Here is a 27,765-nt window from a genome sequence, read left to right on the forward strand (position 1 = left end):
GGCTTCTTGAGCCTGTTCCTTGCGTTTCTCCCATTCTTGAGGAGCCATTTCGCCATTTATTGAGGACCGGCAAGGGCGTGAGTGGCCTAAGTAGCGCAGCACAGAGGCAAGGCCAGCACCGCAGAGTGTCATGCTGCTTCGACCACCCGTGCCACTTCACTCTCGATGTCACCAGAGGCGAGGTGACGGCGGGCAGGAGCTGCCGTGAGGAGCTGCAGCAACTCGAGGGCTGGCATGGCAAGAGGGGCTGTGAGGCAGATCCTGCTACTGCTCAGCTGGGGCTTGACTGAAAGAAGGCTTGGAGCCACTGCCTTGGCAACTGCATTCTTGGCCTGCATTTTCTGTCCATGTTCCCTACGAGAATTCACAGAACCACACAGAACTGTAGGGGTCGGAAGGGACAGGGACACGACGAGACCCGGCGGGGCGCAGCTCCCCCCACACACACCCCTCCCCGCCCAGCCACCGGCCTCCGCCCGCCGCGCCTCCGGGACGGTGACGTCACGGCGCGGTTGCCATAGGGACGGCCGGGGTCGCACCTGACGGCTGTCGTGAAGCAGCGGGAGGAGAGCGAGGGAAGGAGGAAGGAAGGGGGAGCCCAGGCCCGGCCCGGCCCCCGCCGGGCCCCTCCAGCCCCGCCGCCCCGGAGGAGGAGGAGGAGGAGGCGGCCGGAGGAAGAGGAGGCGGCGCTGCTGCTGCTGTCGCTGCCGGCGGCTATGTAGGGGCCCCGGTGCGGGCGGATCCGGAGGCCGCTGCCCGCCTCTGGAGCGCGGCGCCGGGGCCGGGCCCGGCGGGATGTTCTCCAAGAAGCCGCACGGGGACGTGCGGAAATCCACGCAGAAGGTGCTGGACACCCGCAAGGACCCGCTCACCCGCCTCAAGCACCTGCGCGTCCTCATCGGTGGGTGAGGCGGGGGGGGAGGTGGCGAGCGGGGTCCGGCCCTCGGCGCTGTGCGGCCGCCGCCCCCCGGCCCCGGTGCAGGAGGGAGCCGGAGGCCGGGGGCACCGGCGGCAGGGGGGCGGGGGGCCCGCAGGGACACCCCGACCCTAAGCCTCGGGGCCGGGCCGGGGAGCCCCAGGAGCTCAGCTCCCCGCTGCTGTGCCCAGGCAGCAGCAACCCCACTTTGTCTGGGGGAGGAATTCATGGGGCAGCGGGGGACAGAAGCGAAAAACCGATGGATTTCCCCACCGAAACGCTGTTGTGAAGTCAGTTAGTTTGAATAGAAGTGGTGAGCAAGCAGTAGTGGTGCCCCTGGCTCCCTAATCCATTTTCCTAAAGTAACAACTGTGTGCTCTCGAGTTGGAGCTGCCAGGGTGAGTGCTCACCGGGACCCCAGTAGGTGAGCATCCATACGGCTATCCTAAAGACACCTCTGCCTTGCAAATTGGTTAGGAGGGAGCATAAGCACTTAAATGGCACCGTAGTGCAGTGCGGACAGCTGTTTAACCTGACCAGCAAATTATAATGTGTGATTATATGCAGTAACATGCCTAATGGAAAAGGCAGAGTTAACCATTTCAAAATATCTGCTAGCTGGAGGTGTTTGTAGAGATCTAGGTCCTTGTCATCAAGCTGTCCTTGGAAAATGCAGCTTCCTCTAGAGCATGTTTTGGGTCCTGGAGTTCAGTAACCGTATGGGTTGTTTCTGACAGTTTATTAACGTGTGAGCGGAGCGGGGTCAAGGGCAACTGCGTTCTGTATTTAGAACAGAGTGTTGAATGGATTATTTTGGTTTCTGCCCACAGTCTGGGGGTATTTAAGTACATTGTCCTCAGCCCGCAAAGCTGAATTCTTTCCTTTCAAAGGAAAACGGTTCTTGCTCCCTTTTTTCTTTTGTATTAGTGTTTGAAGGAACAGCTGTTCCCACATGGCAGCAACTGCTGCTGCATGACTTATTTCTGCAATGTAATTATGTCTTTTGAAATGGAGAACAGTTTTGTAGCGAGCTATCCCAGACACTTCAGTAGTCAGATATAGCCTCTTGCCTCACTCAGAATCTTAGAACTCGTCCTAGCTAGCTGCACCAAGCCAGTTGTGGCTTGTTTTATGTTGATTTATGTTTATTTTTAGCTCCTTAATCAGTTGAAGAAATTTAAGAGGAAAGATCATTATAAAGAAACTAAATACAGCTCTGAATTTAGTTTTCGTGGCTGTTGTGGGTTAACCCCAGTAGGCAGTACACTGGGTAAAGTATGCTGAGCATTTCCAGTTTGCTGTAGTCTTCAAAACATCGTATTTGTCCAATTCTGATCTGTTCTATTTTGGATTTGGCATTTCTGTAACTTGTCTTTTATTTACAAGATTTTTTCCTTCAGGTTTGTTAACAGTCAGCAGTCAGGTACATTTAGTAAGATGCAAGCTGCGAGCTCTGTGTCAAGCAAACATTCTTATCTAATCTAGGGTTTCTGCTTACTGGCTTTAGGACAGAATAAATCTGCTGGGACATGTTTTCGTGTGATGGCCATTCCCCTTTCTCCACCCCAAATGCGTATTTCTTGGCTGTTGAAGCACAGTTCCTACATGCTTTGTCCAAGTTTTGGAGAATACAGTTCAGTGTATGACTGTATGTAGGGAAAGGTGTGACACTGCTCTTCAGTTTGTCTGTCTTGTATCCATCTACAAACTTTTATTGTTATTCAGGTGTATCCTAGATCCAGGAGGTACAAAACCAAGTTTTTTTATGGGGGGGCAGAGGGATACTTCTCTTATTCATACATGAGTGCAAGAGAAGTACGGTACAGATTATTTGAAATCCATTTTCTTCTGTGATCACATCTTTGCTTTATTCCTGAAAATTCTCTCCTCCCTAAACAGGCCTTCAAAGCATAAACTCTATGCCCTTTCTTCCCCATTTGTTTCTTTGACTAGTCAGCAGGACCAGATTAAAGAAGAGAAATGTGCCCACATGGGACAGACTGCTGCCCAAGATGGCTTTGGATTCAGACACCAGCCTGTAGCTTGAACAGTGTAGTGCTGCATTTTCCTGTTTATCATTTTTCTTCAGTGACAACTTCCCCCCCGCCACGCACACACCCCAGCATAATAATCAGCATGCTTCCATGTGCTTCAGGGGAGCCAAGGAGCTAGTGCCAGCAGGCTGTCTGGGGGAGAGGCACTCGTGGAATCTCTGTTCAGTATATTCATTAATGAAAAATGGTTTGTCTTGTTCATTGCTCTTAGCCTCTGTGTATTGGAGACTAAAAGACCATCAAGAAGAGAATTATCTGACGTTTCACATGCAGAGAATGGGGAGAAGTGTTTCTTGTTCATAAATGGCAAAGTGCATTGGACCAGAATTATTTTTTTGCCATGTGTTTTAGCATTTGGTTCAGCGGCAATAAACTGAAACATGGCCTTAAATTCATGGAGAAGACTTGCAAGGAAGAAAGGAGTGCTACTTCATCTTCCTTGTATTTTAGCAAGGCATCAAAAGCACTCATTTTCCATTAAGACATTACTAAGATAATGAAATAGTTATGAAAAGAGGCAGAGTGGTCAGTAATTCTAGACTGATTGTTATCTGTTAGCCAAAGAAGATACATACAAACCATTTTGTTAAGGTGAAAGATGAACAGTTGAATCCCACAAAGCAGTGGTACAAGTCAGACATCATCTAAAAATATTTAAGCTAGGATCATATGGTTGTTAGGCAAGACCAGAAGAGAATGAACAGTTTCAGAGAACATAATATGAAGTAAAGTGACCGGATAGCACAAAGGCAGGCAATGTTTATTTTTAATAAATTAAAAATAGTGCACACTAGATGGAATTACATAAATGCCTTTTACAAGACAACTTAGAATCCCATGAGTTGTATCATTTTGAGAAAAAAATCCTGTTGTTGACAGCTAAGTGCAAATTAGTCTGCCTGAAGTATACAGAAAACTTTGTCTTCATAAAACAGTAGTGTACCGTTATCTGAAAATATCACTGCAACATTACTAGTCTTGTTGCTGTAGCCAGTATAGAGAGGATTTAGAGATGGGAATGACCCATATAAGAATAAAAGTTTAATGTAAAAAGAAATCTTTGGAATCCCTTTTTGGAGGGGCAGAGAGTGAAAAATGTGGAAACATACATGAAAAAGACAAGGAAATAAAACCTGTTAAGAGCTACCAAATTTGAAGTTACAGTAGAAGATTTTTGGCTTGAGGAAGCTCCTGAGCACTACCAGCGTGTCTACCACGTACGGGTAAAGTGGGGGTAAATGTATTTGTTCCCCCCTCAACTCTTATCTAGGATCTGCTCTTTGCCACTTCAGACCAGTATCCTGGTTCTCTGCTCTAGCTCAGTATGTTTTTTTTCATGGGATATCTATTCACTCTGTTTTATAATTAAGTATCCAAAGAAAATTCAGAAATTTAGGCGACCAATTCATAATTGATTAGTTGTTAAAGTAAATATGTTAAATGACCAATTTACGCATGTCACAGACATTAGGTTTCCTTATAGAGGTCAAAGCCTGGAGGAAACCTCAAAGTAGTAGTAAATGCTGTTAATGCTAAGAACTGCCATGAAAAATTGGAAAGAGATTGAAGTCATCCTGGGACTTATCAGTCTGTGAGCAAAAGTAATCTGCCTTTGTGTGTTGCCGCTGCAGTATCTTTCTTGAAACAGCTGGAACTATCTTTTGAGAGACCTGATGCTTTTAAGTTGGGTTAGTTTCTTCCTGTAGAGAACTGATCATCCTCTTTAATTAGTTCTGGGATGTGCCTTTGAAGACTACGGGCTGCTAGCACTATCTCTGTCAGCATGTGACTTTTTTTTTTTTTTTTAATCAAACTCTTTTCTCCGGTTCATGTACACCGGGAAGGCTGTGGCAGTTGTGCTTACCCAGAGCTGCTTTGGTGGTAAGAGCACAGGAACCCGAGAAGGAGCGTGGCGTGGGATTCTGCTGCCAACAGCATGGAAGTGCCTTGTCAGCTAATGGCCATTTGGGGGATTGTTAAGAGGAAATAGCATGGAAATAATACTGCCTTTTTCTTATCATCAGTGTTGCACTGCTTAATTGGACCTCAGCATCAAAGAGGTCCTTTTGCTGTGCATATGCACATAAACAGTAGTAACAACGTAATTAAGATTCTCTGGTTTTAAAGTGATAGCTCTTAGAAGTTCATTCTAGTAATCCTTCAAGCAGCAAATCATGCTTGATTTGTCATGTTGTTAAGGCTGTGCTTTGGGAACTCCGTAAATAATTAAGGCAGCTAGGTATGTGACCCTTTCATAACGTCATACCTTAATAATACTGACTTCTTGTTTTTTCTCTGGCTTTGGTACGAAACATGTTGCTGCTATGGCTGAATATGTGGTTTCAGTCAGAATTTTAAATACATGTATATAAAGAAAGCTAAAACCCCGATATCTTTAATGATTTCTGCATAGTCTTACTATGTGAAAGCAAGACAAATGAATGTACTCAGTTTAGAATTTACTTTTACATCTGAATTCTTAAGGGAAATCCTTTGTTTTTCTGCTTTTTGTTAGGGGAGGAGTTACAGGCCTGTAATCTGTCAATCCAGGGTATAAAGCAAAAAAGGAGTATTTTGTTTCTTAAATAATTTTATTTGCATCTGATACCTTTAAAATACACTGTATCTCTGGAGCCCTGGAGAGCATACTTGTTAACATTTAATGCAAAGAGAACAGGGTGCTTGAAGTGTGGATCTTAGTTATTATTTTGTTTGGGTGTTCCCGGTGGTTGGTTAGTGCTCAACATCTCCTGTGAGTGATCTCCGAAAGGGAGAAGTCTCAAGCTGTGCAGGACAGAATGAGACAGTCTATATTGGACATTGATATATTTCTCAATATTAAACAATATACTTAGACAAAGATTGCATTTGTCTAAAGGGATTTTAATTTAAGAAATGTATCTCGCTGGCAGCCAGCCCTAATGCTTCAGCTGGATGACATTCATTGGTGTTGCACATGGTCAACATCGTTCATTAGAGTATCGCTGATGTACTGTAAGAAACAAAAAATGTTTTACGGCTGTTCAGCTGAAAGGCGGGTGGGGAGCTGCAGCAAACTGGCTGCCTGGAATTTCCTCTGGAGATAACTGTTCCAGAAGTTTCTGTGGATATGCAGTGCTGTATTATTTTTGGCATGACTTGTGTGTATTTTTTTATTTCCCTCTCGTGGTAATTTGAACTGCGGAGGACATGTCACCGGCGGTATTCATGGGTTTAGCTGCAGGCTAAGTACAGTTTAAGACATCAGAGTTGGTGTTCTGTCAGTGTTAAGCCTGAACCCTTTCTGATCTGTTTTTGCCAGGGGGAAGAAGTGTTTTGCTTTAGGATTTTGGCTAATGTTCCGCTTGACTTGCAGGCAGCAGCACTGGCCAGTGCTGCTGGCTTGCAAGGACAAGGGCTGGAATTGGATCAAAGTCCCAGAGCAGACAAAGGGACGGCTCTGACCGCTTGGATGCGAGGGAAAGGTCTGCGTGGGTTCAGCTTGTGGCAGTTCACAATGGAAATGACTACACTGCTGTGGAAGTGTTTGAAGTTGCTCACGCAAAACCTACCTTCTGGAACACACCTGAGTTGTCATGGAAGTATTTTTGTAAAGCTCACCGGTGTTGAAACTCCTCCGGAGTCCGCAGGCAACCTGAAACAATTAGGTTGGAGAGCTGTCAGCCATGCTGCTCATTCCTATAGAGCACTGGTGTTGAAATTTGACAATGCTCTGTATGTAGAGCTTGTTCATTAGTGCTGTTAATGTGCTTATTCATTCATGGGTTTTGCCTTGTACGTTTGTCTCTAAAAGATGCTTGTGATCTGGAGTTCAGACTTGTCCAATACAAAACTGAAGCCCATTAAAAGATTTCTTCTAGTAGGTTCTTTTTTCAGTACCAAAACCCTCAAGAATATTTTCTTTGACAAAATTACTTCCAAAAAAAAATGGAATTGTCTGGTCAAGTAGTTGTTATTGTTACAATAACGCTAAGGTGCAGCCCTTTTTTAATAGAAGTGCATTTGTAGCGCACTGTTAGAGCAAACCATGTTGTTTCCATCAGCTCTTCTTCGCTTTTTCAGTCTGTTAACTATGTCAGAGCCATCAGTTAGTACCAGATGTTTTCTACTTAACCTTTTAAAATGACATGTTTTGGTATTCCAGAGACTGCTTGTATATAACTGAATCTCTGCACTGCTTTGCTATGAACAGCAGTTAAATTTTGCACCATGGGGAGTTAGGAATAAGCTCTACTGGATATTTTGCTTGTATATTAACTGAAATTTAGGACACTTAGAAACTTCTTGCTTACTAAAGCCAACAATTTATTATGGAAATTGATACTGAAAACTTCAGGCTGTAGCAGGTCTCTGCTTTACAGAAATAGAATTAGAGATCTGGCCATCTTCCAGGTCATTGTTTGTTGCAGTTGTCACTGGTATTGTGTTTTTGGCTGAGGATGAGGGAAAGTGACTTAAAAGCCACCAAGTCTCTGAATGAGACAAGATAATCCTTCTGTTATCTATCAAACTACAGCAGCATGTAATATAAACACACTATTAAATTCCCTAACACTTAAAAATCAAATGCAAAATGAACCACAATTTGGAATACTGGTAGACTGTTCTGTTAGCTGCTACAGTAAATTTCTGTGATGCTTTGTGTAAGCTGGTGAATGTTAATGTTTTCTTTTGGAAAAGTTAAGGCATTTCTAAGATCTGTGCGTGGTTTTTTGTTGTGGTTGTTATAAGGTCAGTAGGTTGATTGTTTACCACTGAAGTTCTGTCCTGTGCAAAAAAATCAGGTTTACCTGCTTTATCTTTGTAAGATTTTAATTTCATACAGAGGTGCAATCATCTGCATAGTATTCCTTTGCTTACTTAACTCATTCATAAATATGCAACAGATATTGCAGATTAGTTTATAATCATCTATAATATAATATGTAGGAAACAAAATAGGGAAGGAGAGTTGTATTAAAGCTCACTGAGGTTGTCCTCCTGCAGAGGATTGGGGTGTTACACATGTAAACAGTTTTCCAGAATCTTGCTCAGGTGAGCCTGTACAAGTTTAAATATACAATAAAAATCTCTGCTTTTTGTGTTTTACATCTGACAAAATGGTGGTTTGTGTTTGTTGTTTTTTTTTTTTTTTTTTTTTTTTTTTTTTTACTTAAGCTCTCTGAGATGGTACTTGGACTTAGAATGCCGAAGTATTGAATTCTACATATACCATCCAGATCATATCCTTATTCAAATGTTTGATGTAAAGGATTTTTTATTAAAATCCTGAATTACTTTCATGGATAAAAATTATTCCTTCTTAAAAAGGGAGATACTGATAATTGAAACATAATTAAAACCTTTGAGCAAAAACACATTTACTCCTCAGCAGAGTTGTGCGGCAGAATTAAGCCTAGAACTGCTCTTCCTAAAATGGTCAGCCTCTCCAGGCACAGAGATCTGCATAGTTTACTGAGGTACTTGAAAAGAATGTAACCTTTTGGAAAGCTTGAACGATTAACCTTCAAAACAGTTGGCCATTTGAAAATACCTAAAACCAAGTTCCTGAAAGAGCAGTTGGCCACTTGAAAATAAATGAAAGTAAATTCCTGAAAGTATAGTCGCATATAAGCACAGAAGTTGATAGAGGTGGAGTTTTTTTTGTTATTTGGTTCTGAAATTTTGTTTTCATTTAGTCCAGTGCTACAGCTCTTGTCTATAAGATGGGAAATAGTACAACTTCCAAGATTCTATGGATTTACTGGAAACCCGAATTCTGGTTGATCTGGTACTCAGTTGCTCTTGTGGTGAGGTTTGTACAGCTACCTTAGAGGTTGTCTTCCATTTTTAGTTTGTTTCTCTGTATCATGCAACAAAATAGAACTGAATTTGTAAACAGAATAGTTTCTACAGCTTCCATAGCAAATGCTAATTTACTTGCTTTATGCTGGACCTAGAAAAAGCAAATGCTGCTTTCATAAAAGCTTTGAGGGAGGAGGGAAGGACAGAGAAGTTTTATGGTGTCCCTTTGTGCTTAAACATAACTTTCTCCCTTTATTAAAAAAAATAAAGAAAAAGAATACATAGTTAATGTAGAGATCAAATTTGTACCAATTTTTAGGTCACAGAGAAGTAGTAAGGAAGATTCACAAATCAAAACTCCATGCTTATTGCTATTGGGAAACGTGAAGAAAAGCACGTTTTCTTGGCAAAACTTCTGTAAATAATGCTGGAAATTTGGATTTTAGTGTATTGGAACTATTTTTGTACAGTTCAATGTTTGTTTTTTATGTTCTTGGAGTACAGTAAAATATATTGCCCCATTTTTCCCTCTTCTGTTCTGGGAAACTTTTTAAACTATTCTAAGTGGTGCCAGATCTATTTTTGAGTCCTTTTTCTTTTCCATCTGGGCAGGAGTACCAAGAACACAAGGAACACATTAGTTTGTGTCAGTTGCATGAAGCTGTGGTAAGAGGATACAAAGTTCTTTTGTTTAAAAATAAATAAATTGTAAGCTAAGGAGGCAAGTCTGTTTCTGTGTAATCGTACTTCATGCAAAAAGGCTACGTCTCTCCTAGGAAGGCAGGAAAATTAAAGGAGCCAAAGCAGACAAGCAACTTCCTGCAAATTCCCAGTTCAGGGCTGTGTGAAAGGGGCATGCACGTGCTTCTTGTAGAGGAAATGATTTTTACCTCTTTGCATAGGATTCGTGATACTTCAGGGGAGCATAGAGAAGAGACAAATAAATGGCTTTGGGTTGAAGAAAATGGTTTAAGGTGAGAGGATTGAAAAGCTGTATCTTTTGGTTGATCACAAGGATAAAGGTGAACTGAAAGTTTTTGAAATACTTTCATTGGCAAAAATGATCAGATTCTTAATGGAAAAAAGCACAACAGTGTATAGCTGGAAGTCAGGTAAATCCAAATGGTGAGCAAGGGATGCGTTTTTGGTAAAGTCATCAAGGAGAGCTGTAATCTCATTGTGCCTGTTGCAGCTGTGGGTTGTGCTGAGCACAGGGGCAGCAGTGAAATGGAACCATCTGCTCAGGTGGCCATGCTAGGTGACTTCCAGACCAAAATCTTCCAGGATCTGTGTCACTATTTCTGTGCTGTATCTGCTTGTTTGTTTTTTTTTTGTTTTTTTTTTCTTCCTACTCCTCCTTCTTGCAGAGGTTCTCAGTCCAGCTGTGCTTCAGTCCCAAGTTTCTGGATCAGTAACTTAGTAGTTCTTTAAGTGTGTTGGTTGATGGTAAGCAGAAGCTGTCCTTTACTTTAGGTGGCAAACAGTGCCCTTTCAGACCAAGAAGCGTGTTTTCCCTTCTTTAAAAGGAAAGCCAATTTTCTGCATTAACAGAAAGTGTGTTATTTTCAGGTAATGACAGGAGAAAATTCCCATTCAAAATGTTCTATTTTTATTTCCTTGCATTCTGAAGCAATAGAACTTATTGCAAACACTCCATGGTTAACTGAATTCCAAAAACTTCCTTTTGTTTATATTATTGTTTGGGATTTTAGGAAGAAAAGAGTGAATTTCATTTGCTAGAAAAGCTGCAAAGTTAAGGACCTTTTGACTTGCACCCTACTCTTCTGAGCTGTGGCTGTTCTGGAGGTGTGCTTTCAGTGCTAATCAGCTGTCAGTGGTAATACTGTAGGTCTAGGTCTAGCAGTGCTCCTTTATCTCTTTTTTGAGGTAACTGACACCACGTGGTATTAAATAGATAATTACAAACTAAAATGGAGTGTCCTCTGAAATTCCTGTAGAGCAGAGCTCTGTAAAGACATGGGGCTTTTTCATAGCACCAGTTATACATGTGAAAGTGTCACTGCAGTGATGGTGATACAGATAATGAAGATTCACTGTTGAGCTGGTTATCTAGGCAAGCCTTTAGTTTGTTTCCTAAAGAGTTTAGGAATCTCCAGAAATTAAGAACTGTTGTGATTAAAAGTTCCTTGCCCTGACCTCCTGCAAATCATGGGCCGTTTTGTTTAAAGAGGGAATGTTTTTTGTTGTCCTGTAGTACTGCAGACTCTAAACTATTAGCAGTTCAGCTGCTGATCTGTGAACGGTCTGCAAGAGATCTGCAACACTGGGGGTCTGGTAATCCTGTAGATGGTTGGGAACACACTTACCTACCTTGACTGCAGTTTAGTGCTAGCTAAGCCACCTTGCTTGAAGAGTTGATCTTAGTTTTTAATATAGCACTATCTTCTCCAAGAGCACGCCGGGTCCACCACGCTGACTGTGAAAGACAGTGCAAGAATGCCGGGATACTGCAGAAATTGAATGTGTATTAGAAAATGTTGTGGCAAGATTTGTGATAGAATTGAATTGGCAGCACTGTAAATACTGTTTAAAATATTTAAACTGCCTCCCTGTTCCCATGTGTTTCCCTGCAGTTCTTCTACCACCTGGTTTTTCTAGTTTTTCACAGTTAAATATCAGAGCAAGGAGTGTGGTTCAGTGAGTGTATTGGTATGAAAGAATTAGTTGGAATGTGGGTTTTAAATTAATCTAGATAAATGACTGTATTTCTTTGAGGATTTCCACATGAGTGTTCATAAGTACAGTGCTAGTCTTGATGGAATTCTGGTTCATCACAGGGGTTTGCAGGTGTTACAGTCATGCAAGATGCTGTTCCCCGTTTTGAAGTTTGCAAGGCACTTATGGCATGCCATATTTTTCATTTCATTTGGCTTCTGTTTAAAAGAATGAAAACTTCAAGGACTTCTTTAGCAATATTAATTACTTTTTGTTTTAAATATCTCCTATTATTACTATTGGATAAAAGTATATTGTGGGTGACTGAAGAAAAATGAAAATGATCTTCTGTTCTATTTTTCAGACAATGCGGAATCAATTGATCTCAAACAGTTTTTCGACGTACATTTCTCACATATATATTATGTGTTCTTTGAAAACTTTGTGACTATTGAAGTAGGTCTTAAACAAAAAGGTGGGTATTTCAACTAGAACGCTTTTTTATGTCTTTGCACTTCTGTGATCACAAATTGCATTAGGTATGCAGAAATATGTTTAAACACTAACATGGCAAATAAAGGCAGAGCAACTAAAGATGCACACTGGATTGAGGAAGGAGAGTTCATTCTCTGGCTGTTTTCAGTTTTGCAAAAGGAAGATTATTAAGATATTAGGCTTCTGGTGGTCTGCAGAATTACAGAAACACACTATCTTGCAAAGCAAAGCTAACTTAATCTCTGCTAGCTGCTGATGCTATAATAAAAAGTTATATAAACTGTACATGTTTTAAATCATAACAAATCAAAATATACTTATGCTTTGTATTTGCAGAATGAATACAAAGTAATTCTTACATTGTAGAAATGAATGTCTTTGTTTTATATATTTAACGATCTCTTTCAGTGTTCCTTAAATCTTGTTTTGGTATCTTCTATTTATTTTTAATTGCATCTAGGTCACAAGTCTCAGAGAGAAGAATTAGATTCTATTCTTTTTATTTTTGAGGTAAGATAATTTGAATATTCCTGACTTTTTTTGACTTAGAATTTAGTCCTGTTGAATGTAACAGTATAGCTATACTGCAGTCACATAGAAATATGCTTTATGCTTAACTGCATTCCCTTTTGCTTAGTGTTGAATCTATGTGGTTAATGTAAAAAGAAAAAGAATTTGACTTGCGCTGTTTCAGGAAGGTGTCTTAAAGGAAGAAACATGTTTTCTACATTTGTGGATAGTTCCCAAGTTTGTTTTTGTGGTGGTGTTCCTCTCCCACTCTCCATATATCGTACACTTTGAAATTCTTATAAAAGTGATCTCTAATTACTCTTGATCTTTGTTTTTTGATTGCTTGTTGTCCCTGAGCTTGTTCTCATAATTAGATCGCTGTTGCAGAGGAAGTTTTTATAGGTTCCTTTTATTCTTGGAATGTTTTATGATTTGAAAATAACACTTCACAATATCCTTACCAAAAGCATAGCCTGACTTAATTAAGATGGTTTAGATTCTAACTCAATAAAGTCAGACCATTTCAGATCAGAGATCATAATTTAGAAATAACTTAGTCATTTTTTGATTGAGGTTTCTGATCATGAATTTGATTATGATCACTGAAAGCTGCTGAATGCTCATTGCAGTGTTGAACACAGATTCAAGAGGCTTTTTTTTTTTTTTTTTTTTTTTTGAGTAATGTACATTGGTGCTTAAAACTGTGGGGTTAGCTATTAAAAGGAGAGCGAACCTGAAGAGAGCTAGTTTATTTGTTCCCTGGATCCTGCATAAAAGCGTATTAGGTGACCTGTGCTTTGGGAGCAATTGCACAGGCTTTAGAGGGACAGGGCTACTAATCCCTTCGGGAAATCAGTTTGTTTACAAACTGTTCATGCTTCGGACGTAAATATTTAAGTGCTGTGTAATAGATTTTTGAACTGCCTTTGTCTCTGTTCTATTTCTTACTATTTGAAAGATGGTATTCCACTAATCTGGCTGCAGAGGTGTTAAGATTATTATTGCCCCACCTCTGTCCATCGTTATTTTGCTGAAGCTCTTTACCTTGCTGTTGACAAGAGTGAAGCAAATGTTTGCCAGTGCCACAGAGACAAGTTCGCAGCTGAACATCCTTGCTTAAGCCACAGTGAAGGTGAAATTAGCCTAATAGAGCCTGTTGTGAATGGGGAATTTCTGCTCCCTGTGCTGCAAGAAGTAATATCCAGCAGAGGCAGTGAAGCCAGATAAACTGCAGTAACATCTGAAGTCTACAGGACTTGCTAAATAGTCTATCAGAGCCTTTGGGCTTCTTAACTTTAGGAAGGGAATTATCTTGAAAGGACAGTAATGCTTCTAAAGACAGCAGTGCGGAAACTTTCTAAAATAACCCTTCAGCTTCTGATCTGTGGCCTTTGTAAGAGTGCTTCTTGGCCTATGATATCTGTAACGTAGGTCTGCAGGTTCCATTTTGTTGTGTTGTGGTTTTTTTGTAGAAAATTTTGCAACTCCTTCCAGAAAGGATTCATCAGAGATGGCAATTTCACAGTATTGGTAAGTTAATTTTCTTTTTTCCTTTTTTTAATTTTGCTTTTTATTAGTAGCTGTTTCACACTACTCTTTTCTTAGTTTGCACTACTTTTCTAATAAACCTTTAAGTGCCCTAACAAGGATTTAAGTCTTGAAAGAGTAGCAAGATAAGGGGGGAGGAAAAAAAGAGGCAGGGTGTGTATGTGTGGAATGAAACAACAACAAAAATCAACAGTGTAGTAAGATGCTCTTCTAGGTACAAAGAAAGTTGGGCTGTTGAGAAAGAACATTGAGTATAATATTAGTTACCCATTCATGTTTAATGTATACCTCCCAAAAAATCTTTTGGGAAAGATGTTATGGGTTATAAGGAAAGTATGAAAGGTGATCTTTTTTTTTTTTCTTCTGGCATTGAGAGAATTGCCTGAAGATAAAAAGTTCACCAAGATTAAACTGGAGATTGCCAAGGACTTGTTTAAAAGATACTATCAAGTCTGACCGAGAACTCTGACATCTTGCTTGACAAAGAACAACAACAAAATTTTGTTGTTTTTTTTTTTTTTTTCAGGATTGATTTTAAAGAAGCTCCTTCATACTGGAAATTCGTTAAAGGTATTTGAAAAAGTTATATACTGATTAATTTTGTCTAAAATGTTTAAAAATACAAGTAAGAATATAAGGGTGAATTTTATGGTAAAATCATAGGAGTGAGGTCATGACTTGTGTGTCATGAAGTAATGACTTTTAATCATTATCCTTACTTCAGTAGAACTACTCACAGTAGTAATGTGCTTGTATAGAGTAGCCAATTTAAGAATTTGTGCAAGTGGTTGAAAGATTTTGTACTACAGCAGAAGTAAGCCTTTATCATTCGTTGCTGGGGCAAAGAAACTGGTTTTTGGAGCTGAGATTGTCTTAAAAGTGGAAGATTATCTAGGTGAAAGAGACTAATGGGTAGTGTAACAACAGTTGACCATGAGACAAAAGTTGCCCATGTAGTTTTCGTATAGCAACAAACTACTGTGCCACTTCTCTGTAAACCATCTGCAGGCTTGGTTGGTGCTGAAATTTTCCAGTGTGAGAATCAGGAGTAGACTGCTTCAGGACTCCATCACCTTCCTTGAAGAAGGAATGAAAAAGGGTAGAAGGAGTCCTGCTGGGGGAAAAAAAAGCTCATTTTGCTGTTTTAATTCACAAACATATTTAAAAATCTTATGAGGGATTTGGATTTTCTGAAAAATTCAGATGGCGTCTTGCACTACTGTATTCAAGCAAATGTCTAGATGCATGTTGGTTTTCTTCCTCTTCTTTCAGGGAAAGCCCTATGAAAGATTCTGTGGGACAAACAGCAGTGCCAAGATGCCAGGGTTGTCCTTGCATTTTTATCAAGGACTTGCAAATGTGCTAGCTTGACTCTGCTGGTGGCCATACTGTCTGTCTACGCTCAAATTTTCTACCCTTCCCTTTCTTCTTCTGCTTCCAGGACATGTCAAAGTGCTTTGGGCCAAGCTAACTTGTTCCATTTTCTTTTTTTAAGATACGTCGAGAGGGCGTACGTCTCTTTCTACTGTGGCTGCAAGCACTTCAAAATAACTGTAGTAGAGAACAATTATGGATGTTTTCTTGCTTAATTCCTGGATTTTCATCACCACAATCTGAATATGGTCCCCGAACACTAGATAATCTTATTAACCCTCCTCTTAATGTTCAAGAAAGTAAGTAATTTGATAACATTACTCAGTTCTTCATATAATTGAATTCTCAGCACAGAGCAGGAAAGTTGAAGCAGTGTTTGTAGCCAGGAAGATTATGGATCTATTAATCTGTTTCTTGATAGTTTGAGGTCTTATTGAATATTAACACTGTCCTTTTTTGTTGTTGCTGGCTTTTCTTTAAACATGTGGCAGTGGTAGCTCAGCACATGGTGGGTGAAAATAAATTGACCGATTTCATTTATTTTTTAAGAATTACAAGCAGATGTTGCATCTACTGAAAACTTTCATAGGCATGTTCTGCTTATGCTGAACCGTTACACTTGCTTTGGCTTTATTCTACGGGGTTAGAAAAAAACAGTTTCTGCTATGGCTTTCAAGACAATAAGCAGTTGTTAGGGCAACGTGTGAAACCAAACAGTTGATCTTCCCACTGTGTCTGTGTATGACCAGGCGATTAAATCTGCGATATTCTTACGGCTCTGAAGGAGTTTTCCCCCAAAATGTCACCTTTTTAAATTGCAAAACATGAGGTCAGAAAGGCCTACGTCATTGGAAAGGTGTCAGCATTCTGAGATAAGCTTGTTACACTTTTTTTAATGCCAATATAATTGAGTGATCAATATTGAGTAATCAGAGTATTTTTCTTTTTTTTTTTTTTTTATGACAATTTTTCCTTTGTTCACTCTAGCAGTGTCAGACACTTGTAGCTTTGGGGAACCTTGCTTCCGAACTCGATACATGTACCTGTTATTAGGATTTCAGGCTTATTGATGAATTGGAATTCGGTTATCAAGTGCAAACTGTGCATTCACACAAATGCAAATAAGAAGCTAACAACTCTTTCTTCTGAGTAGAAAACGCTGTTGCATTTTTCCATTGGTTCCACCCAGTGCATTAGAGCTGATGCAAGCTTTGCTTATAGAAGCAAACAGTGTCTCCTTCATTGCTAATTAAGTTTATTGAAAGAAAGCTGATGCTAGCTGCTGAATTTCAGCTCTACAGATTTTTGTAAAAATTTGCTGGATTAAGCCCTGTTTTGGAGTTATCATGTGTATGTCTCCACAGTGGGAAAGGAGGAACAAATTTAAACAGGATGTAGGCAGCATAGAATTGCAGAGTACAAAGGGTGTAATGCAAATATGGAACTGCAGGATCAAGAGTAAAATACTTATCTAGCTTCACTTCAGACACAAAGGAAGTATTAAGCTAAAACTTTATGCAAATTAACTGATGAATTGCTGAATAAAGAAAATAATGAAAGATAAAAAGGTTTAGCTTTTGTAAAATACAAACATTACTCTCTCTTCTGGCATTTATGCAAATAATAAATTGATAACGCCTTTTGGAAAAATTTGGTTTTAGCAGGTAGATTCCTGCATAGGGAGAATTTATCTTCTGTATTTTTAGATATAAACCAGTACAGAACTAGGTTCTTACTTTAGCTCAAACTTATTAAATTTCATTAATGTGTGAGTGGTTTGTTTTGCCTGTAGGTGTGTCTGTACATTTGTACTTTGGTTACTTGGTAGATATTTATGTATGGAAAGAAATGGCATAAATGTAGACCTGATCTTTTTTTTAATAGCTCAAGTGACTATAGAGGAGATCACTCCACTTGTTCCTCCACAATCAGGCGATAAAGGACAAGAAGATTTAACAAGCTATTTCTTAGAAGCGCTTTTGAAATACATTGTAATTCAGGTATGTTCTATGTTTTCAAACAAATAAATATGAAATAACTAATATCTGTTTGTTCATTACAAGGCAAAAATTTGCTGCTAGCACTCCATATACGGCAAGTATATATAAAAACGGTTTAAACATCCCACCCCACAGGACCAAGTCCTTCATAAAAAATCCAAGTCTCTTAGAAAATCCTTAGTTGGCTTGTGAACTGGCCTTTCACCACAGGGTCCTGCATCAGATTGCCGCAGGGAGGGAAAAAGAACATGCTTGTCAGTCATTGCAAGAAATGCAGATTCCAGCTCTTTGCATTTCTGTCTTCTCACCATGTTGTCTTCAAGCAGTGAAAGGATCAACTAGGCCCTTCCTTATTGCGTAGGCTTCTTAATGGTCAGGGATTTTGCTTTTCAAATTGGAGAAAAAAAAAGGGGAAACTTCTAACTGAAAGTACTGGATTTGTGTGATAAGGGTGTTTTAACAAGTCCGAGCAAACTTTTGCTGGCCTCTTTCCTAGGCTTATACTCAGGCTAGCTGGCAAAACCAAATGGAAATAGGTTGTCAGACACAGTGATCTGTAAAACTGGGACAGACAGTGTGTCTGTGCTCAGCATCATATTTTTCCTCTATCTCTTTCCAGAACTGATGCTGTTACATGAGATTTTATGTACAGCTTCTCCATTCTCTAATGGAAACTCTTAGCTACTGGAAAGTTCTAGTTATTAGAAATACTCTAGGGTGTGTTGAGAGTATGATACGGAGGTTATGGCTTTCCGGAAAGCGATTGTGTCTTTTGCTGACCAACAAGGTATTTACTGCCCAGATCTTGTGATAATCGATCAGTAACTTGTAGCTATCTTAACAGTACTTTCTGGGGCTTTAGTTCTAGGAGATTTATAAACCTAGGTGTACAGGTTTATAATACAGTACACTACACAGAGGTTGGGATTACTGGTACAGCTGAGCAAGTGAACCTTTTACAGACAGAAGTAGTGGGAAGCAATAAATATTTGGAATGCTTCAGATCTGACAAAGTTTATGACTTAAGCTCTGCTTGAAAGTAACTGCACTGATGAGATTATACTCATTGAGTGGCATTGCTTTGTGAAAACTAGGTAATAAGATCTTACATGTCCCAAGCTACCTAGAAGGTAGAACTAAACTGTGGACAGAAAATGAAGACTTGAATAAGTACCTAGTCCACAGCAAGAAACTCGAGTGTCTCTTATTACCTCGCACTGTGTCTTTCCCTTTGTACTTTAACACTCCCATGATCTCCGTCAGTATTTCAGATGCCTAAGACAGGGCATGTCAGGAGCTTCTAACGAAAGCTGTTTGGCTAAGCTATTAGTATATAATTAATTTTCTGGCCAGTTAGCACACCGCTTCAAAGCCTGCTCTGCTGTTATGCTCAGCAAACAGCTTGGCTGTATGACAGTCTGTAGGTGTACCAGGGCACTGACCCTTTGGGTCAGACTTGTACAGCAGAACCCAATGGGAGAGGTATCTATAAGTTCTTCTTCATGCTTTTATAGGTTATGCTAAAGTGGCTGGATAGTGGCACAGATGCTGTCAAAATAGAATATAACATTTCATGACTTCTGTTTATCTGTCTTCCTCTGTGAACTTGCAGTGCTGGAATAATTAGCAGCCTCATTTAGTTGCTTCCAGCATCTCCCAGTTTGAATAGAGGCCATCATACTTGTGGTCTGTAGCTTAACGATGACTGTTAACTTTGACTAAAATTACCCTCTTACATTCTTGAAGACAACTGTCCTCTCTCTAGTAAATTGATAGCAATTTATCTAAATTTAGATGTTGTTCGGACAAGTGTCACAGAACTTATTTGCTGTGTGAATGCTAGCATCTTTTGCTAATTTTTTTTAGAAGCACTGAAAATTTCAAGGTTAATAGTTACCTTTTTGGTGTTAATGCTGCTAAAAGGACTTCGGGTTACTAGTTTTTACGTGTTAGTCTGTTGACTTCTTTGGGGTGTGTGTATGTATGTGTGTTCCAGGCTTATTGTCATGAAAATATATCATTAATAAAACTGTGGACTTGGAGGAGGGAATAGGGTGTGTTTGGGGAAGGTGCTTTTCTGAAAGCTTCCTTTAATTTATTTGTAGTAGACTTTACACAACTCTGCAGGCAGATGCATTCTCCAGGACAAAAACAGAAACTGGATATTGAGTTTATTATTGAGAACTTATGCTTTTCAATAGGAAAACATTTTGTAATGACGAGGGCTTAGCACTCATAACCCAAAAGCAGATCTATATAATTCAACTTTAAAGTTGAATCTTCTGATTGCAATTGACAAATAGGGTTGTTTCATGTTGAACAGAGATGAATACAAATACCTATTGTAACGAATACAAGGACAATTGTTAAGTCAAAATGTGTTAAAACAAATTGTCAAAACAAATGTTCAGAGTAGCATGGGTAATTGTCCTTTTCTTATGAATACTTTGAAATATTGTTTGGTTTTATTAAAACTGTTTTTATTAGTTTGACTTTACTTCCTGACTTACCTAATATGACCATAAAAGCAGATGCATTTGTTCGTTTCAATATTTGTTGTGTTACAGTTCCTTTTCAATGGAAACAGTCTTTGTTTCATTGAAATTTACCAGCTAATTTCTGCTCTACCCTTTTTAAAAGTGTTTATTAAAATATATATGATATTGTTCCATAAAAATAAATAAGAAATTGTTCCATAAGAAATAAATCAGAACCAATTTCATCAGTCATCTTTCTCTTCTACTTCTAGATGTTTACTTTATCCAACAGTTGTTTTCTTCTTTTGCTTTCAAGGTTAAGAGTTTAGAATGGAAGAACAAGGAAAACCAGGAAAAGGGATTTTCATTTTTGTTCTCAAATTTTAAGAAATACTACTTGCCTTCTATTTTCCCAAACATCTGTAAGGAGACCAGCTTATATAACCCTATACTTGGTAAGTGTTAACATAACTGATAAAATCATTACATTTCCTCTAACACAGGGTATGGCAAAGCAGTTTTTTGATTGTGACATTGCCTGTAAAGAATATTCTCCGAAAGTGTTCCGTATGAAAGAACATGTTATGGTTTCAGTTTTGTGGTTCTCAATTCTCTATTTGTGGAGGCACCTGAACACTTCATTAGTTTGAGTCAATCTTACTGTATTAACCTGAATCAAGTAAATTAAATGTTGTAAAATGGTTCTTTAATGTGGTCTCTGTTGTTGATGCAAGTTATGCTCAGAAGAGAATTTTGTTGAGATAAGAAGTTTAGTGTGTTGTTCTTTGGGAGATGTTGGCTTTATCTGTACAGAATCACAGTGTTTGGATCATACGATGCTTGCTCCAATCTTCAGTCAGGACAGAGTTGGTTACATTTTTGTATCAACTGTCTTTTGTCAAGAGCTTGCAGTAGAAGGAAGAAGTGAGGTTTTAACACCATCTTTAAGCTGATCATGCTAAAATGCGTCTTTCCATATCAAGACGCAATTCTAGGTGTTTGCTAAGCAAACCTAACTAGTTTTGTTTAGAGGATTTTAGCCCATTTTAAACTAGGATGTTGTTTGTATATCCTGATTTTGCTGTCTCACATTTGTGTGCACCCATGCACAAATTCTTGTAAGCCAACAGAATTGAAGACTTTTGTTTGTGAAACAATATCATCAGCTCAGGCTTTCAGCTGCCTGAATAATCTGGATACCTCACTGTTCTTCTTGCATATTGATGCAGTGTCTCGTAAGGATTAATAGCAATCTCTTCAGCCACAATTCCAACTTCTAAAATCAAGCTGTTAGAAGCATGTTGAAAAGGTCTGTCTTTCTGCCAGTCCATGTACATGTATTTGGATTATGGCCTTCTGCAGAGATGAGCATTTCAGAAACCTGGGCTGGGTGTTCTCCTGGGAAAGCCACACAGTGGACCTTCTCATCTAAGGGAGAAGAAACAATATAAATGCAGTTATGTATAACTGTAGAAGAAAAGTTGTGTGAAGATACTGAAGAGTTTGTGTTGAAATGGATACAAGTAGAATGATAGCAATGCTGGGAAAGCAAACCTACTTCTACTTGAGGTCGTGGAACAACATATGTGGAAACAATTTCTTTCCGTGGAGGTCTTGATGGAATCTTCCACAGAAGTGCTACTGTAGTCCTTTCTTTCTGTGAACCATAAACAAGAAGCTTCTACTGTTTTGGACAATGGGGAAGAAGAAGAAATGGGCTCAGATCTCCAAAACTACTGTCAGTACCTTAAACTGTGCAAAGTCAGAGGCAATTCTGAGGATCTGGGGGAAAAGAACAGTAATGAAGGCAACAGAAACATTGGTAAGTGGGATAGGATTTTCTCCTTTCTGAAATTCTTCTTTGGCATGCCTCTCCCCCACCCTATTTGAAAACAGTCCTGTATCTGCCTGTTATGAACAAAATTGATAGCTCTTTCAGGCAGAAGGCAGTGCAAATCTTGACACAGAGCATGCTTTTGAAAACCAAATTTTTTCATGCTACTCACCTAATACTTAATTTAGGAAAAGTCACGAGACGTATTAGAACAGTAGTTTTACTAAGCAAGCATTAATACAGGGGCTTTGCTGGAGATGGCATATTGGATGCAGATTTTTTGTTGTTGTTAAGGCAGCTTTACAGATACACATATCAGTTACAGTAATGGACATTCCAGTTACAGGAAGCTAACAGTATGCCTCCTTCATGAATCTCACAGGCTTAGAAGAGCAGTACAGTACAGGAGTATGGATTTGTTTTGTTTTGATTGTCTTTTAGCATATATTTAGACTCAGTAATATGTTCTTTGGAAACTTTAATAAGAGCTATGGTTACAATAGTTAGACTTCAGGGGAATTCTAACTTCCATCATTGTAATGTACATATTTGTTCCATTTCTAAGTTATTTAGAAGAGCTCCTTCATTTACAGGTAAACAAAAAAAGTAGGCTGCCATCTGGCTCTGTTAAGCTTGTTATTGACTTGCAGTTTTGACCATGCTTACTTTGTAAGTGTCCACTGTTACAACTCTGTTTTTTTCCTAGCTTTTTCATTCTCTGCCCTGAGTATGTCTTCCAAAGTTCCCTGGCAGGGCAGGGCAGAATGGAAAAATGGAAAATTGGGGGAAGAAAATATTTTTCTCTTGTGTTATTTGAGTCAATCTAGTAAACTTCTGTTTTACTTTGTTTTTAGGTCAATGTCCTCACCTAGAGCCTTCACAGAAATGTGCAAATACAAGAAACAATTGAAGGAAGATAGATTTGAGAAGCAGCTGCAGCACATAATACAGTTGATAGAAAATGTGTATAGAGAGGATGTTCTGAGAAGGTACGATGAAACTACAGAAGGAGACAGTGTACTGCAAGGACATGTTTACTGCAGGTCTCCTGGTTGTCCTTTTGAAAATACTGTCCAGGTGCTGTTACTGCAAAGCCAGTATTGCAGCCTTCACACCCTACTGAATGCTAATAGACACCAGAGAGAACTGGTTTTTGCATCTTTTTTACTGCACTACCAGGCACTTCATTTTTATTTACTGTGCTGTTATTTATGCTGCTGTGTAAGATGTTAATTTTTTTAAATATTTTTCCTAAGCTGCTGTCTTCCACAGAATGAAAACAATGTACTGTTTTTTTTGTTGTTTGTAATAAATAAAACTTTTGTAAACCGTTTAAAAGTATTCTGTGAGTTTGTAACTTAATTTTACGTGGTTGGTATGCAAGAGTCACATAGTTTTTCTGCTTTTTTTCTCTTAAAATAATGTTTCCATTAGAAGCAATTGATGTTATTTTAAAGTGTGTTCTGGAAACAGTCATCTGTTAGCAGCACCAGAATGAGACTGTCACTCCTTTCGTATGTGTGTGTTGAAATGACACTGAGATATACCAGCCTGGATATCCTCTACAATGGTGCTAGCTGTTGTGATGTGTGTGTGTGATGTTAACAGGGAAACCTTTACAGCACGGTGGCGAGTAGGCTGTGTTCACTTCAGATACCTTGAACTGTATATGCCTGTCATAAAACAATCAGCTACTGTCTAGGCAATTATTTCTTTGCTGCTGTCCAGATTTGCTCCTTTTGAATTGTAACACCATAACCCAGCAGAAATTGTGCTGGATCCCCCTCAAACAACACAAAAAACTCAACTGTTGACCTGGCATTAGGAAGATATAGTCGGGAAACAACTTTATATTATACAGTGTGACTACTTTGCGTCTTCTTTGATTTCAAGCATAATTATTTTTGAACTGCCTTCTGGCCTACTCAAAGATTGTAAAACCATGGAACATACCTCACTACTTAGCTGCATACAGTAGAAAAGTTGAGACAGTGGTGAAATACTGCTCTGCACAATCGGTCTCTCTCCATATCTGAACAGGACCATTATGCCTTCTGTTTTGTGTTTTTGTTGTTTGCTTTTGTGAGGGAGGGGGAGGTTGCATGGTATCCCCAGATAAAAGCTGTGATACTGAAATGCCAGCAGTAGGGTACGTTCTGACTGCACATGGCATCTTCAGTCCTCGGACAGACTTTCATCAGATCCTTGTATTGGAGCAGATCTCATACTTGCCCTTCTACACTGAAGAACCAGGAATAAAGTTGGCACATACTTGCCCTTCTACACTGAAGAACCAGGAATAAAGTTGGCACATACTTGCCCTTCTACACTGAAGAACCAGGAATAAAGTTGGCACACTGATGATAATCACAGCAATGTTCTATACTCTGTATCGGGCTGCAAAATCCAGAAATGGCTTTTGCAGTATTGAGGTAGCTGATACATGCCAGGAGTTTCACTGGGATGTTGATGCATGTCCTTACAGAAATGTAGGTTATGCACCATTTAAAAAAAAAAAAAAAAATCAAACAACTATTCTCCTTTCCCCACTCTGTGTTTTTGTAACACTTTTACTGCAGATGTCTTCCAAGTTGGGTTTTCAAGAACTGCCACTCTGTGTTTTTTTCTGTATTAGATGCAGGAATATCACTGGTACCGTCAGTATCTTTGTCACTTCTAGAGTAGAAAACCAGAAGGTGTACGCTGTTCAGAACCATTGTGTAGAATATGGGATGGAGAAAAGTAAATTGTAGGTTATAAACCCCAAATAACTCCAGTTCCTTCAGAACTGGATTGTCATCCTACTGGGCATTGTTCATTGTGTTTCTTGAAATCTAGGATAGGAATTAGTACTGTTAGAATTGTGTTTTAGCTGAATCACGTGAAGTTGTATGTGCTCTTGCTCTGGCTGCAAAATCCACCAAAATTGCCTGGTGCAAGTGTGGCATTAGATGAAGCTGTGAGACTTAAGTGGCCTTGGAGAAGAATTTTTCACTGTCCTATTACTCATCTTTCACCTATTTCAGAGCCAAAAGAGTCTTTTCTTATTGCAGCTGCTTTTAAAATACAGTTGGAATTAAAGCTATCGCCTTATAGGCACGATTAGATGTTAGCATCCATGTCAGTAAACAACTGATGACCCTTATCTCTATGTGGCTTAACTATGGGTTGCTGCAGACAGAGATTCCTAGGGCTGCATTAGAAAATGTAATGCATTGCTTCTGAACTGCATCTGTTTTCCCGCTAGGTTTGGTATTAGGATGTGATTTACAAGGGTTCTTCAATGTCTGTAAAATGAGTCGCAGATAAATTGTTGCTTTGGGATTATCTGTATCATAGCCATTTAGGCAAATTTTGGGATAATGCGTACAACAGCAAATATTAAAAAACAGAATCTCTGAACGTTCACCATGTATTGGTTATGGTTTTCAGATTTCTTACACGCAGTTTTCTCTCTGCATGTATTTTAAAATGTTGCACTTCCTTACAGATATACCACAGATGAGACCAAAGCCACACTACGTAATGGTTAAGAAAGATGCTGAAACCAATGAGGCAATATATTGCACAAAGGAACCTTTTATTAAGGCTCGTGTTATTGTCATTCGGTGGTTGGTGTCTTTCTGGCTTGAGCCAAAACCTCATGCAGGACCTCATATTCCTGGGATGGAAGGTGAAAATGTGCCAAAGAATATACAGGTAAAATCAAATACGCAAGGTTTTCTTTTTTCATGTGTTTGTCTTGATTGTATTCTCAGCAGCGTGTAGCCCTCTGATAATTATAGCTGATGAAGAATTGGAAAAAGGAATTTCTAAACAATTTTTCTGCATATGAATTCAGTTTAGAAGGATTTGCTGTACTTTAAAAAAATAAATTTTCTAAACATTTGGGTTTTAATCAAGTAGAGGTAAAAATCTTTGAAATGCGGTGAATCTTGTCTTCTTTGTAATTCTTCTATGTAATTTAAATTTTATGTTCAAATTGTATTGCTAAAATGTGTTATGGAAATTCTCTTTAATTTTTGTTTCAGAGAGCAGCTGCTAGCATGGCTTCAAGGGAAGACAGCAAAAATGACAGCACTGATAAGCAGGACAGAAATGCAGAGCCAGAACAATCTCATTCTAATACAAGCACTCTAACAGAGAGAGAACCAAGTTCTTCCAGCCTCTGCAGTATTGATGAAGAACATTTAACTGATATTGAAATTGTCCGCAAAGTCTTTTCTTCTAAAAGAAGTAATGTTAATTTTCTAACTGAGATTTTTCGACAGGTAAAGAACCTGCTTTAGAACGCAAGAATATTGACTATTTTACTATATACCATGTCAGAGTTTTTTCAAGTGTATTTGCTAACCAGAACATTATATGAGAGTTCATTTTTTGTAATCTTGCCTTTAAAATTAAAGCATTAGAAAATATTCCCTTTTAATCAGAATATCTCCAATTCCTGATTTTTCTAATTCTATTTCTTTACTAACCAGCTTTAGAGCATTTAACTTGGACTTTACAATTCCCTATAGACAATAACGTTTGATCTTTTCATGCATCAACCCCATAGCTATTAGAGCTCATAACCAAAAGTAAAAATAAACCTGCTGTAGGAGTCTGCAGCTGTTCAAGAGCTGTTTTAGGAGCAGTCAAATGCCCTTACCTTGACAGCATTCATCAGGAGAGTGAGACAGATGGCTACAGAAGGTAGCATTCTTCTTTTGACTTTACTGCAACCACAAGTGTTAGCTAAATGTACTCAAAATAGTGTTTTTCAGATGTAAACTTTACTAAACAAATTTAAACTAAGAACATATGCCAGAATACTGAGTCTTTCCTATAATACAAAGATACTTAGCTTTGAGCTCAAAGCAGAAAAATGGAACCAAGTAGATTTTCTGTATGCCCTCGAGAATAGGACAAAAGGTGAAGAGGTTTTTCTGAATAAAATTAAAGAAAAATATGCTAACTTTCAGTTGAAGTGCAAGATGCTAATTGCTTTAAACAACATAAAACTAAACATGCAAAACCTCCAATATTTCTGGATGAAAGGGTTATTTTTGAATGCGGTGAATGTCAGAAACATACCCACTGAAACTTATCCATCAGAAGCTTAACCACATCCTGTGTGTTGAAGAACTTGGACGCATTACTGAAGGAGATAGCAGAGTTACCAAATTTAGACTGCCACTCGGGTTGACAGAGCCTGAGGCATTGAATGTAGATTCGAAATTATTGATACATCTATTTACAGCCCTTTCAGTTTTTTTTCTTCACACTTCATTTTAATGGGTTTCTTCTTTTTCTTCGCACTTTTTAGTTTGATACTCAGATGACACATCCATTTCTGGAGAGAGAGCATATTGTTTGTGTCAAGTGGGCACTACTTACAGGAGTCAGTGAGTTTTCAACATTCACACCATGGGCTCCATAAAACTATGTGTTAATGTAGTTTATCTGTTCTTTTTCTTCTTTTTTCTTTTTTTTTTTTTTTTAATACAGTTAGGTCATCGTGGTCTTTGGTAAATGCATTTATAGTTCATTGAAACCTGACTAATGTTAAAAGTTCCTGATCTCTGACTACTTGTTACCAGTACAGCAGGTACATAAAACCTGCTGAAGAGGGCAGGAATTGGCCGTCACACTGACTCAAATGCATTATTTTTAAAAATAATAATTTTGAAATCTTTTCAGGGAGTCAAGCTACTGTTTAAGGCTACTGTTTTGAATCTCATCTAGATAAAAATAAGATATATGCCTACCAGTAACGTATGACACTTGAAATTTTGTCATTTAGAACTCTTCCAAGTCCTCTGAATCAAAGGTGCTGTAGTAGAAACTTCTCCTCACTTCTTTTGCATGCTTTTGATGAGTGTTTGCGCTTTAATTTCAGCAGTTCTGGGCACTGCCTGTACAGATTCTCATATCTGTCTCTTTGGCAGTGAACTTTTCAATTTACTTTGTTGACAAGTTTTTTTGTTAAAACTTTTTCTCCATTGCCTGTGTACACACTTTCACATTTCAGATAAAGAAAGTGAGCTAACATTTAGGTTCAGGAATAATTTACTTGTTCAGAACCTACAGTGGTTGTAAGTTTGTATGTTTGTTT

At 38.9% G+C, this 27,765-nt stretch overlaps 1 protein-coding gene across 7 annotated transcripts in view; it reads left to right on the forward strand.

The window, feature by feature from the left end:
- Positions 1-570: 570 nt before the first annotated feature.
- Positions 571-27,765, forward strand: part of RALGAPA1 (Ral GTPase activating protein catalytic subunit alpha 1) — a 129,102-nt gene continuing 101,907 nt past the window's right edge. For all 7 annotated transcript variants that reach the window (XM_084287523.1, XM_084287517.1, XM_084287520.1 and 4 more), the window contains exons 1-10: positions 571-901; positions 11,795-11,905; positions 12,386-12,435; positions 13,908-13,965; positions 14,510-14,553; positions 15,479-15,656; positions 17,242-17,357; positions 20,151-20,289; positions 25,159-25,367; positions 25,700-25,939. In XM_084287523.1, the coding sequence (XP_084143649.1) occupies positions 796-901; positions 11,795-11,905; positions 12,386-12,435; positions 13,908-13,965; positions 14,510-14,553; positions 15,479-15,656; positions 17,242-17,357; positions 20,151-20,289; positions 25,159-25,367; positions 25,700-25,939 (1,251 nt within the window). In that variant the 5' untranslated portion in view covers positions 571-795. The remainder of the gene's footprint in view (positions 902-11,794; positions 11,906-12,385; positions 12,436-13,907; positions 13,966-14,509; positions 14,554-15,478; positions 15,657-17,241; positions 17,358-20,150; positions 20,290-25,158; positions 25,368-25,699; positions 25,940-27,765) is intronic.

The sequence above is a fragment of the Netta rufina genome (genome assembly GCF_964035555.1).
Source record: "Netta rufina genome assembly, chromosome: 5".
Taxonomy (NCBI): Eukaryota; Metazoa; Chordata; class Aves; order Anseriformes; family Anatidae; genus Netta; species Netta rufina.